Genomic DNA, 15,475 nt, shown 5'->3' on the forward strand with positions numbered 1-15,475 from the left:
TACAATGCGTAACGTGCCCTTGAATGTATATGTGAACACCTATCGCTATGTTTGACCTTTTGTTTGAGAATTGTCATAGCCCTCATGTCCAGAAATTGTCATATCCTTGATGTCGATGAATTGTCAAAGCCTTGATGTAGAGGAATTGTCAAAGCCTTGATGTAGAGGTATTGTCATTGTCTCGAGGTCGAGGAATTGTCATAGCCCTCATGTCGAGGAATTGTCATAGCCTTGTTGTCGAGGAATTGTCATAGCCTTGACGTCGTGGAATTGTCATAGCCCTGATGTTGAGGAATTGTCATATCCTTGATGTCGAGGAATTGTCATAGCCTTACTTTTGAGGAATTGTCATAGCCTTGATGTCGAGGAATTGACCTAGCCATGATGTCGAGGAATTGTCATAGCATTGATTTCGAAGAATTGTCATAGCCTTGATGTCGAGGATTTGTCATAGCCGTGATGTCGAGGAAGCGTCGAGGCCTTAATGTAGATGTATTGTCATAGCCTTAATGTAGGGGTATTGTCATAGCCTTGATGTAGTGGGATTGCCATAGCCTTGATGTAGATGTATTGTCATAGCCTTGATGTAGTGGTATTGTCATAGCCTTGATGTATATGCATTGCCAAAGCCTTGATGTAGTAATATTGTCTTAGCCTTGATGTAGTGTTATTGCCAAATCCTTGGTGTTGATGTATTGCCAAAGCCTTGATGTAGTGGTTTTATCATAGCCTTAATGTAGATGTATTGCCATAGTCATAATGTAGGGGTCTTGTCATAGCCTTGATGTCGATGAATTGTCATAGCCTTGATGTAGAGGAATTGTCATAGCCTAAATGTAGGGGTTTTGTCATATCCTTGATGTAGGGTTATTGACATAGCCTTAATACAGAGATATTGTCAAAGCCTTGAAGTAGAGGTATTGTCATATCATTGATGAGAGGAATTCTCATAACATTTATGTAGAGGAATTCTCATAGCCTTGATGTAGAGATATTGTCATAGCCTTGATTAAGAGAAATTATCATAGCCTTAATGTATAGGTATTGTCATAACTTTGATGCAGAGGTTTTATCATAGCCTTGATGTATAGGTATTGTCAAAGCCTTGATGTCGAGGAATTGTCATAGTCTTGATGTAGAGGAATTGTCATAGCCCTGATGTAGAGGTTTTGTCATAGCCCTGATGTAGAGGAATTGTCATAGCCTTGATGTCGAGGAATTGTCATAGTCTTGATGTAGAGGAATTGTCATAGCCCTGATGTATAGGTATTGTCATAGCCCTGATGTAGAGGAATTGTCATAACCCTGATGTAGAGGAATTGCCATAGTCTTGATGTAGAGGAATTGTCATAGCCCTGATGTATAGGTATTGTCAAAGCCTTGATGTCGAGGAATTGTCATAGTCTTGATGTAGAGGAATTGTCATAGCCCTGATGTAAAGGAATTGTCATAGCCCTGATGTAGAGGAATTGTCATAGTCTTGATGTCGAGGAATTGTCATAGCCCTGATGTAGAGGAATTGTCATAGCCCTGATGTATAGGAATTGTCATAGTCTTGATGTCGAGGAATTGTCATAGCCCTGATGTAGAGGAATTGTCATAGCCTTGATGTCGAGGAATTGTCATAGTCTTGATGTCGAGGAATTGTCATAGTCTTGATGTAGAGGAATTGTCATAGCCTTGATGTAGAGGAATTGTCATAGCCTTGATGTAGAGGAATTGTCATAGCCTTGATGTATAGGAATTGTCATAACCCTGATGTAGAGGAATTGTCATAGCCTTGATGTATAGGAATTGTCATAACCCTGATGTAGAGGAATTGTCATAGTCTTGATGTCGAGGAATTGTCATAGCCTTGATGTCGAGGAATTGTCAAAGCCTTGATGTCGAGGAATGGTCATAGTCTTGATGTAGAGGAATTGTCATAGCCCTGATGTCGAGGAATTGTCATAGCCCTGATGTAGAGGTATTGGTATAGCCTTGATGTCGAGGTGTCAGAGGAATTGTCATAGCCCTGATATAGAGGTTGACATTATTGACATTTCCATCGAAAACAACCTCGGTTGTATATGGATGGTTACAATATTAGAAACCTTTACATTTTATTCGATGGAAAATGGCCATTGATTTGTGGAAATAAAATATTTATTTAAGATAACGATGAATTTTTAATCAATGTAATATTAAATGTGTTATGTCAATTCACTAACTTTAAATAAGCTATGTCATTTTTGTTGGGTTTGAAATAGACCTTTTGTTCAAGTTATATGAAGGATAATTTTGCAAAGTTTACTTAAGTTTACTCATATGGATTAACTTAATTTTCTATGTCCCACATATTGATGGTTTTACAGCATCTTCTTTTATTGCAATGGTTTAAAGGATTAGAAAATAAATGCGTCCTTATAATGTCAAAGAAGCAAAATAAAAAATATAAGAAGCTAGTAGAAACTTCTCTTAAAATAAGAATATCAAGTTTAGGTAATGTGCTTATGTTTAAGTGGACAGTAAAAGTACATACAAAATACAGAGAGGCATTTTAAATGGAAGGTTTCATCTTTTTAAAAAGAGAAAAAAAGTTATCTTGTAAGCTCCGTGGTGATTGTGATTATGTCTAAGGGAAAGAAGTATGATTAAAAAAAGCTTCGTATGAACAATAATTAGTTCCCCTCATGTAGAAATCAATGTTATTTACGAAAAACACAGATAGTTTACAATGAGAAATGGTAACGCTATACAATCTTAATTCATGATTACAGGTATGTTATGATAAGGTTTACAAAAAGAAAATAAACACAAATTGGGTTTTATTCTGGCCAAGGAACGAGACGGTGGAGAATTATAGAAAGCACTCGTAAATCAAGAGGAAAAGAGAAACACATGCATAAATGACAAAAAGCAAACGAGCAGTGGTTCGTCAGAAATGTTTCTAGTTCATATTCAGTAAAGATTTCAACCAAATAATGTTTGTCCAGTAGCAATAGCTAGGTAAAGGTCAGTACGTGTAAACAGATGCAAGTATACTTTAAGAAATGAGTCGAGCGACAGGGGCGCAATGTGACGTTTGAGTTCATTGAGCCAGTCTGTGGTGTTAATGCTGCAGACGAGGATGTTAACGTCAGCGGTCCAGACACTAGTGACGTTCTTGGTCTTCAGAAGACTACGGGCATAATAACAAATTGAGCTGCGCTCCCTTGTCAGATCTTTGTTGATGTAGACATCAGCATGGCCAGATGTTTTAAGCTTGGTTTTATTCAGATACAGCTTCGGGCTCTATATGTAGCAAATTTGACAATTATGTCCCTTGGACGAGACTTTTTTCTGGTCTATCGCCAGCAGCGGCAGCTGCAAAAGATGCTGGTTTTCCTAGACGATGGTTCATGTCTTTGTCATCAAGGGACAAGTCGACGTTGATACCCTTTTCGATGTCAAGTATTTCGACGTAGGTGAACTCACTTGGGGTTTCGGGGATCCAAAGATTCTCAGGCAATTTCTGCGACTATATTGCTCGGCCGCGTCAGCCTTTTGCTCGAGCTCGCTGACCTTTACTCTTAGCTAAGCACTGTCCTCTTTAAATGCACTTATTTTAGGTAAAACCCGCAACATAATTGGTCAACGGTGTTGGACACTAATGAGGTCAATCCGGATTCAAGCGAAGTGTGTATCGTTTTTTCGAGCATAGTGCCAATTTTTTTCCAGATCAGAATCGCTAAGGCAAATGTTTGTCGCTGGTGGTAGAGTAGTGTTGGTGTTAACATCATAAGATGTCTCATTAATCGAGGGCATGGTTAGCTGCGGTGACGGGGGCGCAGCTTTTGTTTCAGTCGGATTTGTCAAGTGGAGACGACAAGTTGCGCTTTCAGTCTGGTTTAATTTGAGGTGTAGTTGTACTATTGATCATTTCACGTCAGGTTTACAATTACCTGCAGTATAGATGAAGATTTTTTAGTGTTGGAGTTACCCGATTTCCACGTGCCGCAATAGTTATATTTTGTTACTATGTCGAATCAAAGAACCGTGACAAAATCAGGTGAAATGCAGATTAAGTAACGTATAAATCAAAATGTTTTAAAAAGGTCCTGTATTGTCCATAAAAGAGTCTATTGAACACTATAATTCATTGTTTTAGATAAGCTACACACTGAAAACTTGCAAATATTGAAAATGTCTGCCCACCTTTCAAAACTATCAACCTGCCATGACAGGATCCGGAAACCTTCTCAATATATTGTATAATTAATTGGCAAGGGTTTTCAGGAAAACGATTTAAATACCAGGAAAACTACGGAACCGTGATATCTACTTATTAAGTTGGCTTTTAGTTTTAAGTTATTTGATACAAAATCGACACTAGTTGTATTCGACTGGAATTGGTTGTATATTGTGCTTATTGAACTGTTACATATTGTTTCTTCCAAGCTATATTAAATAGGCTCTTAGTTCTTTAAAGCGTACCAGGGAGCCGTTTCAATAAAGGATTTAATTCGTTACTTCAATCATCTTTAATTGGTACAAACGTCACAGAACATTGATCTGAATTGATATCCTCAACTTCGTATTTTTGCAATGTTAGGTTAGGTACAGTTCACATTTTGTTTGCTTACCTACCGCCTTGAGATAAGCATATTCACTAGCGACTGTGGAAGCTGTCATACATTTCAACCCCAAGACTGTTCAACCCATTTGTCATTTGTGTAATCGAAGACTTTTCAACATCTATGTCACTTTAACCTCTAAAAGTGCTAAGCCTTTTCACCCCCTCCCCCGCAAAAAACCCACACACGACAACGCCGAAGACTTTTCAACCCTTAATAAACAAATAATTATAAACCACTGAAAATCGCACCTTTGTAAAGATGATTACTTCAAAAATAAATAGTTTTGTATTTTCTTTTCAAAATCAAGGAAGTATTAAGAATAAAAATATTACAAACAGTCTAAAGAAAAAAACAGCAAATATACATACCTAAACCACATGATGGTACAATAATTCAAAAAACATTTACATAGAAATAAATATAAAAAATACAAGTCTGTTAATTTAGCTGTTAGTCGTTTAATTATAAATACCCTATCTTACTGAAGAAATCCCCGCACAAGACATCACGTGCGCCGTACTGCTCCAACAACTCTTGTATGCATGTGTCTTTGCCTGAGCATACTTCACGCCTATCTCGTCCAACACCCGTCTCCTTCCAGCTTTGTCTGGAGTGGGCCCAGCTGTTTTCCTCAGTAGAAAAAACAAGCAAAACGTAAAAATGGAGTTTCACGTTTTCCTGTATGCAAACCACTCGTCCGGTGAACACATTGAGTTAACAAGCCACTCGTCTCATTTAAAAAAAGCAAAGTATTTTTATATAACAAAACTTATTATTTCACAACACAATAATTACTCCCGAAATGGGAAGATATACAAACACAAATAAAAGAAATACGGTGTAAATTATGCAATGTTATTAATTTGAAAAGGAAAAAAAAATCCTTAAGTACATCAAAAGTACATTTTTTTCAAACATATTCTTTCACCAATAAAAAAGACACTTTAATGAGTCGAATAAAATTTTTCACAATGTCTATATTTAGCAGATAAGTTTAAGAACATGAAGAAATTATAAATTTAAATTATTACGAGGCTCTATGTAAGCACATAATGAATGCAAAAGTAGAAGTATTCATTAATTCTAAAGTTGCCCGAAATGTATTATACATTGAGTTTTTAATGTTGTAAAATAACAAATAGAAACACGTGTAATTATAAATATGTCAAGCAAAACTAAAACATTTTAAAACAGTAAATAAAAAACAGTTTGCAAATTATCGAAACTCTCCAGAAGAGAATAAACAGTTTTTAACACAAAATGTGTTCATAAAATGTTTAACATAACTCGGTGTAACATAAGATTTTATTTACAGTGCAGAAACCAGTGGTTAAAATGCAAATATAAAGGGAAAAAATGTACAGATATGATTGTTGCTTATTTGAGTTGTTTGATATTTGCTGTGTGTGGAAAAGAGTTAAAGAGAAAAAAATCCAACGGTGCGAAATGTGATTTGTTTGGTAAAATGTTGAAAATTTGAAAATTGCATTTCTGGAATTCGTATCAAATTTGGATTTAGCAATAAAAATACCAGACTAACTGTATTTAATAGATATTATATCGCACCATATCATACCTTATGTGTGTAGACACCTCATATATAGTTGAGTGTGATATTTGGGGTAGAATGTTGAAAAAAAAATATGAATAAAATAAACCACACAAACACGTTAAGTTTATTATCTTAAACGTTTCGGCGTAACGCCTTCATCAGAAGATATAAACAAACTATATAACAGGAAGTTACGTCAACGTCATATCCCTGCCGCATGTCGTTTTCAAAAATAAATAGACACATTATCTTTTGTGAAATGTGATTTTGGGGATTGAAGTGTTAAAAAAGTGGGATTTTGTTTTGGGACTTTGCCAATAACTGGACAAATAAAGCTGAAAAGGTACCAAACTATTACCTTATAACCTTTTTCCCTTATTGTTGTACATGATTGTATCAAACTGCTCCACTACAAACCTAAGGTGTAGAATGTCATACAAAGAGTTTTGTTTTTGTGTTCTATTTCTTTGGCATTTTACCCTGTGCCATTAAACGGTGTTTATATTTAGGTTTTTGCCTACTGAGCTTGTTTCTGTAGTTTTTCGTATAAATATTGACAATAGCAAATTCATACATGCTAAATTTATTTATAACCGAACAAAATTAAGTACAGAAATACTTATATATCTTAGGTAAAATAAAGCCTATTAGCAATTGTGTAATAAAAACATAAAAATAGGCATGTGAAAATATTTGACTTAATTAAATATCATGATGTGAATGAGATTTAAAATGCCGCCTGGATTCTGTCAACACCTACACGCTCTGACATAAATGAAGATATGCAGAGTTTTAGTGGTGTAATGTATTTTACAAGAGAACAGCACATTAAGACCACATTAGCAACCCAAACTCGAAACAGAAACGACATGGAAATGATTAGACTGTACTGGCAAGACAGAAATCCACTCCAATGTGAAGCAATTACGAAGAGTATAACGAGTGGTGTTGCATCATATGAGAGTAATGCTGGTGAAGCATACTAGAAACTCGCTAGAATGGGACTGGGAACTGGTGAGTATCAAACTACAATATTCAGTGACAACTGAAAGAGCACCACCTCATGCTCACATTATGAATGTTGTACAGTACACTTGTCCAACTAGCTGCCATCCAGTAGCATGCAGAAGGTTGGATTTGATTGTGTAAGGCCTGCTCCGCATGCAAAGGGTTCAGCTGTGGGAATGCCATCAGCGTTGAAAGGTTGTGCATATCTTATGCTACATTAAGGCACTGACATTGCTACTCTTATCAACTAAAATCAGAGTTTCATTTATGGAAAATGACAAGTATGCATATGTTACAAAACAAATTATGTTGAAAGTTCTTTTTTGAAAAGAATGTACAAATTCACTTTGAATTAACAGCACATCGTTAAGCAGCAAAACCAAAGACGTTAACATAAACAAAATAAATTATGGAGCTTTAGGTATTTTATTTTATATTAAAATACCTAATACAACTGTAATTCTGGTAATTTATTGTAAAGCTTGACAAAGTTATTGTCAAATTGCAGGAATTCTCAATTTCATTTAATTTTTCAAAAGTATTCCAAAAAAACTCATATTTCACAAAATACAGTGATTCTGTACCTTAGGTATATTACGCTGATGTATAATATAAATTTAATACAGTAATTCTGGTAATTTTACTGAAAAATAAGACACAGGTATTGGCAAGTCAAGAAAATCTCACTTTTATTTATTTTTTCCAACATTTTACCCTAAAATTCACATTTTGCACCATATGATCGTTCTTCACTTCAAGTAAATTAAATTTGGTGCCTGGTATGTCACAATTCCAACAAAATCATTTCTGTGCATTTTTCTCCATCTGACTATTATTGTTTTAACCAGGAGATTAAAAAAGTCAGGACTTTCTTTTATAAAGTGGTTTATATGTAAAATAATGCTACAAACAATGTATGGTATTATGCAATTAAAGAAAGGAAAGAAGGTAACATTCCGATACTGGCACTCGCACATCCCTTTATGGGCAACACGTGTGACACGTGAAATAAATTCATAGCGGATTAAGGGGCTTCAAAATTAATTTGGGTTATTGTAACTTTAAAATGACAGTTAATTTAGGTTGAAAAATCCCGAAGGCCATCATTTCAAACTATGAGCGGCTTGATAAATTCCTTTTTATGATTTTTCGGATTTAAAAAAGAAAAGGAAAAAAACACCTTATTACCCTACCCCCATCTCAGAAATATTAGAGAATACATAATTGATTAAATAATCAACAACTAAAATCAATCTGTACTGAAATAGCCATAGGGTACTACAACAAAATGTTTCGACCGCTGAACTTTTTTTAAAGTTTTATAAATGATCGAGCGGAGCTTTTTATAGGTGTTCTACGGGCTAATTGATTCTTCTATTTTTTATACATTACATTACATTTTTAAAAGCAATTTCATTGTATTATTAGGTTAACATCATATGTTTTTAAACTTTATAGAAAGTTGCATACTTAATAACATCGATATAACTGCAAACGGGCATTAAATACTTCATATTACTTTTCATAACTGACATATAGATTGATCGAGATTGTCAAATGTTTTCACATAATCAGGCAACACTCTAATGGCGAGTTACTTCTATGTCGAGAAGAAGATCACGTGGTATGGACACTGAACATATTTATCAGAGACAAGACAATAGCAGATTTTAAGTTATCCATATACATTCATCAAGAACATATAAAACACACTATAATGAATCCATGATAAAGGAAATTGATATATAACTTAAAGGAAACACCCTAAATTGAAATTACTACACGATCAACTTGCAGCGTAGTTAAATGTTAAGGTTTCCGACATTGTAAACCGTCCATATACATCCGAGGTTCTTTTCGATGAAAAACCGAGAAGTTTGTTGGCCGAGAGGTTCCGATTGGATAACCTTATTCTTTCTTCGTCCTTTTTTTCCGAAAAGCAGATCAGGATCTAGATATTTTTCACATTATGTTACTACCTATACATGTAGTTTTATACATGCCATATAAGTAAAGTATATGTATATGTTCCAACCAAATAAAACAAATCCGATACGGAGAGTATTTTGGTAATTTATTTAAAAATAATAAACAAAACAAGTGCTGAAGAAATATTGCGCAAAGATCCTTTCTGTCAAAATCGCTAGTAACCGTTCCCAGGTCCTGTAATAAAAAATGTATGCATTACTATGACGCAATTCAATAAGACAACAGAAGATACAGTGTCAGGCCCGGGAAATCACACAAGCCAATAAAACAGGCTTTTTACATCAGCGAGAAAAGAGTGCGAGTAGTTATCTGAACATGCAACAGTTGACATACTATTACAATTACAACTATATGTATACACGTCAGCACGATACTTACATTCATTGCTCTGAGCAACAGTTAACACACCACCCGTTGTATTAGCAATATTCACAACATCCAAGACATTCACATATTCATGATAATTATTCATGACAGTAATGACATCCATCAGTTTTACGACATTCAAAAATTGCGCGGCATTCAAAATATTTACGACATCCACAACATTCACGAATATAGTAAATATTATGAATGTCGTGTATGTCGTGATTGTTGTGAACGTCGTAAGCATTTTTATTATCGAAAATGGTGTGAATATTTCAATGTTTCGATTACCAATAATTTGTTTATATAATAAACATCAAATGTCGCTGATTTCGTAAATACTTTTATTTGAATGTGAAATGTTTAATAATGTATGTACAGCTTAAATGTTGCTTTGAGTGACATTAAATGCTATTTAAGATAAGCTCTTAATTTAAAGTATTTATTAGTTCAGAATGGTGTAAATGAACAAAACTAACGGTTAATGCAGCATTTCCCGAATCCGTCGTGGGCAATAGGTCCCTTGCAACTGCATGTGGTGCCTCGCGGACATCTAAGACCCTGGAAGCCACCACATCTCCCGCGCTGACCATTATCGCATCGACATCCTATGAAGACATAACAACTGTATGGCAAAACGCACCAAATGTTGATGAGATTATTAGTGGAAACAATCATATCTACAATATACACTCTATTTGTGTATATTTGAGGATCTAAGGTTACTCTTGACTTCTGGTGACCTTTTCGCCAGCCGTTCTGGGGCAAATCTTCGCTTGTTTTGTAACCGCGATGGAATTTGCCTTACTTATGTCAATAATATCTTTAATTATTTTCTTGAAAGGACACTTTATTTTAAGGTCAATTTTTGTATTTTTTATACAATATGTAACGTGGGTGCTACCTTTGGTCTTTATAACTCTAAAGGAACACATACTATCAGTTGTTCATACCTTCTTATCGACTGAGCAATTTTGAAAATTAATATAATTAATATAATTTACAAAATAGGTGTCAAAAGGTCGGAGTCGGATCTTCTTGCTAGTAAGAATTGTCAGATTTATTGGGTACGTTCCTTGACAACATGATTTCGCCTATTTACATCATATATATCAGCGGTAGCCGAACAACCATTGTCAAAACAGACGCGTATGGATCTGTTTAAAGGGATCAGCACAAAACCAAATGTGTTTGAAGGGCAAATATAACTAATTTTTAACACATTAAGTTTAATGTTGTTATTTAGTATACAATCTAAAGCGATCAAAATATATGGATTATTTTATTAGGTGTATTTGAGTGAAAATACAACAAAACCCCGAGAACATCTTCAAGATAAGGTGAAGCCTTAATTGCCAAGAGCTTGACAGTATCTAAACAAGTATTTAGTTAGTACGTTTAATGAAAGTTTCCGCATAAAGATTTTTTTATATATTTCTGTAACCAGCAGGTAAATTGATATCAATACTTTTAAATATCATTCTTATTTAGAAAAAATGTCTTAAACGATCAACAAGTCTATAAAAAGAAACAAAAGCAAATAATATATACAATCACAAATATTCACTGACTGCCACACTCTTGCCAATGTGTTGCTCTGTTAATAGGAGCATATTTTCAATAAATGATGGACGAGGAAGAAATCCAAAGTTTGTATGTACACTACCATTTATAATCAAAAGTTAAATGATAAAAAAGGCAGATATAAACTTAGCAAACTTAGAATGTTTATTGACAGCACTGGATAGCTTCACTCTCTGAGGCCTTGTTTCATAATTCACTAAAAATACAATGGAGAATACAGGGAAAGGCAATGAAGCCAAAACAATAATGATAGCTCATGTTAATCGGCAGAAGAGTCAACGTCTAACAGACACATCGGCAGAAGAGTCAACGTCTAACAGACACATCGGCAGAAGAGTCAACGTCTAACAGACACATCGGCAAAAGAGTCAAGGTCTAACAGACACATCGGCAAAAGAGTCAAGGTCTAACAGACAGACACTCAGCGAGAAACACACAACGTCAAGATACAAACAGACAGATACCGTATTCAGTATAATATCTTTATTGATAAATGGTCATTTCACTAAATCAAAATCAATCTTTACGATGGGCTTGGAACAAACTACACCGTAGACGAAAGGAGGAGAGACTTTCCACACAACACTAATAACGCTAGCTGTAGTGAAAGAATATATTCCGAGAGGGAAACGACAAAGCAGAGGTACTTCATCTGAACTATAATGATACTCTCGGTTTGACAATAAAAAAACAGGGTAGTACCTCCTCCTGGATTCGTGTTAGACAGTCTGCAGCAAACCCCATACGTTCCTGATACACGGCGACACTCGCTGTTAGGAGGACACTGCTGATTTGTGTAGCCAAGACAGGTGCCCGCAGTGCCGTGACGACATATGTTGCTATGCGGCAATTGCCCTGAAACGAACAAAGGTAACATTATTCTTTATTCTTTCAAATAAATATATATGGTTACGATTTAAGTAACTTCAGCAAAACTTTATTTTAATGGGGACCTTATCTTGAACGTGCCTATTTAAAATGTAATACACTTTAAGTTAGTAACTGAAACCAAGTTTTGAAACAATTGACCTTAAACTATAATAGAACCCGCAAACATAACCATACACTGCCAAAAGACTTAACAACCAGCCAACCAATCGATAACTCATACCCGTACACATCCTGTTGGCGGGGTTTTAATGATTATGCTAAGTGTTAATTACTTATATGTAGTAAACATCACTTGAAGCATATGTATTGCTTATAAAGTTATAACATGTAAAATGACCCAGCTAGGTCTACCGTTGATTTGAAAAACGATCGTGGTGGAAGTACGCCAAGCGTAACATCGTACATTTTACTAATTACATCTGCAGCCAATTGTATAAACAATGGTAAATAATTACCACGGTAAGTAAAACCACCGGTAAATTCCGTGGTAATATTACCATGGCGGTAAATACGTTGTATAAGAGAAATTACCAAGGCGGTAAATTTACCAGGGTAAATTTTACCAAAATGTCCCATAATGCAATAGAGTGACGTCATTTTCCCGCATAGCTGTCAGATTGGAGGTATCTTTTTTTATAAAAAAATGAAAGTCCACATTCCATTTTTATAAAAAAAACATCTAATAGGCAGGTTTAATGACAAGATTAATTAAATCGGTCCAAAAAGTTACATGGTAAATATTCAACAAAACAGTACAAAGTATTTATAAACTACTCCGTGGCTAATCAATAAAACACATGCAACACATTAAGGGGTAGGTTTATTCTGTTTTAAGGGGTGTTACTCTTAACTTCATATAAAAAGGGTCAACGAATAACAGAAACAAACATAGATATATGCCATTATCCGCCCCAAAGAAAGCCGTTTTAGTTTAAACCAGATAATAGCTATGTTATCTAGCTTAACAAGTTGCATTCCGTTTGAATATGATTTCTTGTACTAAATAATATACTCTACTATACTATAACGGCTCGCTTTCCAGTTGCATTTCGGACGATGAGTGGTGAAACTTTCAAAATGGTCTTAATTGACATATGTATTTTAGAACCCCAATAATGATACAGATATAAACTTATACACTTTATTTGATCTAAAATGTGAAAAGCTATATATTTTCTCATTTTATTAGAAAATAAGTTTGTTTATAAGTTTTAAAGGATGCTTTGAAAAATGAGGAAGGTCATTTGGAGTAGTAATTTGTTGTGTGATTGTTTTATTTAAGTGAATGGTACACTTCATCGCAAGCTGCGATGACTATATTTTCATAACCCGTCTCATTATGTTCGGTCAAATATTTGAAGATATAATTTTACCTTTGCCTATATGAAACGTTTTCTTTTAAATGCGAACAACTGTTTATAACAAAACCCCGCCAAACTTACCTTCCACAATTATAGCCAGACACACTAGACAGACGATCACCAATTTCATGTTTGCAAACTTAAGTTGTGGACAAAGTACAAATGATTATATTTAATTGTTTTATATAGCTTAATACTTACCGCATCCGCTGCCGTTGTCACGATTATAACATTTGATAATCAATTATGTTGATCGTAGATTTGCAAATGTTAAAATCAACAAACGTAAAATGTAACAGATGTCAACAAACAACAATATAAAGGTGCATCATTTTTTTTTTAATTTTAATTTAACACGCATTTACCGTTTTTAAGTAAAAGCACATTATAATTATAATGAAATTTGACACCAACTGTGAACTTGAAAAGGTTGAATTGAAATTCATTAAATATGTATTAAATGCTGACAGAAGAACGCCAACATGTGTGGTATCTGGTATAGATATAGAATCACGAATGGTCAATTACTAATCTAATTTGATCGTTCCGTTAAGTCATAAACTGTCAATCTGAGTGATAAGTAATAGACACAGTGCGAGTTTTTCTTCAAAATGGTCCTCCTACAGACGTTAGAAGCCGTTTTGCTAGGACGAACACCAATATTATCCGACAAAACAAAACAAAACAAAATAGTCTCTTACGTCTACAACAGGACACTGTTGAAGAAAAAAAAACGTGTCACTGTATCTAACTTATACGACGATAAGTATATTTTGTATTAGTGAGCAAAATAATAGCATTAATAAATATAAGATTTATAAATTGATAAACAGATATATTTTTCCGAAAGATAAACGTTAGTTATCATGGCCTTTCTAGAAACATTGTATCGGCTAGTGGGATTACTCGAAATTATCTTGCACGGTCCGCTTACAACAGTAAGAAGACACATTTTGAATGGCTCTGTTTTGGGGTATAGTCGTATAACGTCATTTTGAGTAAATTCCAGTATTCGGCAAATGTAAGAGCTAATGACTATAAATGGATTAAACATCAACATAAACATTTGATAAAATGTGGTCTTAATGTTTGTCAAATTCACGAATTCCTTATAAAATATGGTTGGAAAGGAGTGTAAAGTAGTTTTGTCTGATTTGTTTTTAACGAATGGTAAACTACTGTAAGATTTTCAAGTAAATATCTAAATTTTCTTACATTTATTTTTACTGTACTTCTGGAGAAAACAACAAGAAGAAATATGATCTGACTAATTAAGACTTCAAAGTGACGACCTGTTTCGCTAATTTATTTGGCAAATTGAAATGAAAATGACATTTAAAAAAGTTATTTGTGAATATCTGTTCTAAAATATTATTTTAACATTTCCATGACAAACAAGATGTGTGGCTAATATTTGTTTTGTTTTTACATTAGTTTTGCAATTCGCGGCTCTCTTTAAGAACTGACCATTTCATTAAAGTGTCTTTTTCGTTTATTCAAAATTTTTAAATCTGTGTACATTACAGATGACAACATTTTTTTTTTTGTGATTATTTCCAAAACTATGTTTTAGGTTAAAATGACCAAAGGTCAATTCACAGTCATAGTTATTTTATAAAAACAAAAAGCGAAAACATTATTATTATTTCAATTGATAGATAAACCGACAATATCGGAGGCGCTTTAAATTAAAAATAGATGTTGATCCATTTATACACCATACAAACCACGATAAAATGTATTCATTTCAATGATGTTGTTGTCAATGAATCTCAATTTGTTTTCTTTTTTGAATGGCAAAAAAACTTTATAACTGCTAAATCCGGGAGAAACAATCGAGTCAATCATACATCAGTTTTTACTGCTTTATTTACGCATCTTTGTTTTCAACTTAAATACTGGCTAAAGTTTAATCTACACAGTAACATACATAGAATATAAAATTATATGACCCTTAATATAGTTTTATCTTACGCCTAAGCCCAAGGTTGAAATGGGACATGCCTCTTCTTTACACGGTTAAACCAAAACGTTTGACCATACTGCCTAGTCTCTCTAGGTTGTCCGGTTAGCGCAGTGGTTAGCGCACTCGCTTCTCACCTAGGCGACCCGGGTTCGATTCCCGG

General features: G+C 34.3%; 1 protein-coding gene across 1 annotated transcript; it reads right to left on the bottom strand.

Annotated features, from left to right (window-relative positions):
• Window positions 1–9,215: 9,215 nt before the first annotated feature.
• On the bottom strand, window positions 9,216–13,531 carry LOC128224443 (uncharacterized). The gene is made up of 4 exons (XM_052934284.1): window positions 13,431–13,531; window positions 11,800–11,952; window positions 9,993–10,121; window positions 9,216–9,321 (listed from the first exon to the last, which is right to left on the bottom strand). The coding sequence occupies exons 1-4, from the start codon at window positions 13,477–13,479 to the stop codon at window positions 9,302–9,304; spliced, it is 351 nt and encodes a 116-aa protein (XP_052790244.1). The 5' UTR covers window positions 13,480–13,531; the 3' UTR covers window positions 9,216–9,301.
• Window positions 13,532–15,475: the final 1,944 nt, after the last annotated feature.

The sequence above is a fragment of the Mya arenaria genome, chromosome 17 (assembly GCF_026914265.1).
Source record: "Mya arenaria isolate MELC-2E11 chromosome 17, ASM2691426v1".
NCBI lineage: Eukaryota > Metazoa > Mollusca > Bivalvia > Myida > Myidae > Mya > Mya arenaria.

Excerpts from the sequence above, each read along its gene's own strand:
- LOC128224443 (XM_052934284.1), bottom strand. The coding sequence starts at position 13,479 with ATGAAATTGGTGATCGTCTGTCTAGTGTGTCTGGCTATAATTGTGGAA. Across the intron at positions 10,122-11,799 it reads TAACACGAATCCAGGAGGAG|GATGTCGATGCGATAATGGT; the intron begins GTACTACCCTGT and ends ATGTCTTCATAG. Across the intron at positions 9,322-9,992 it reads CGGGAAATGCTGCATTAACC|GACCTGGGAACGGTTACTAG; the intron begins GTTAGTTTTGTT and ends TTTTTATTACAG.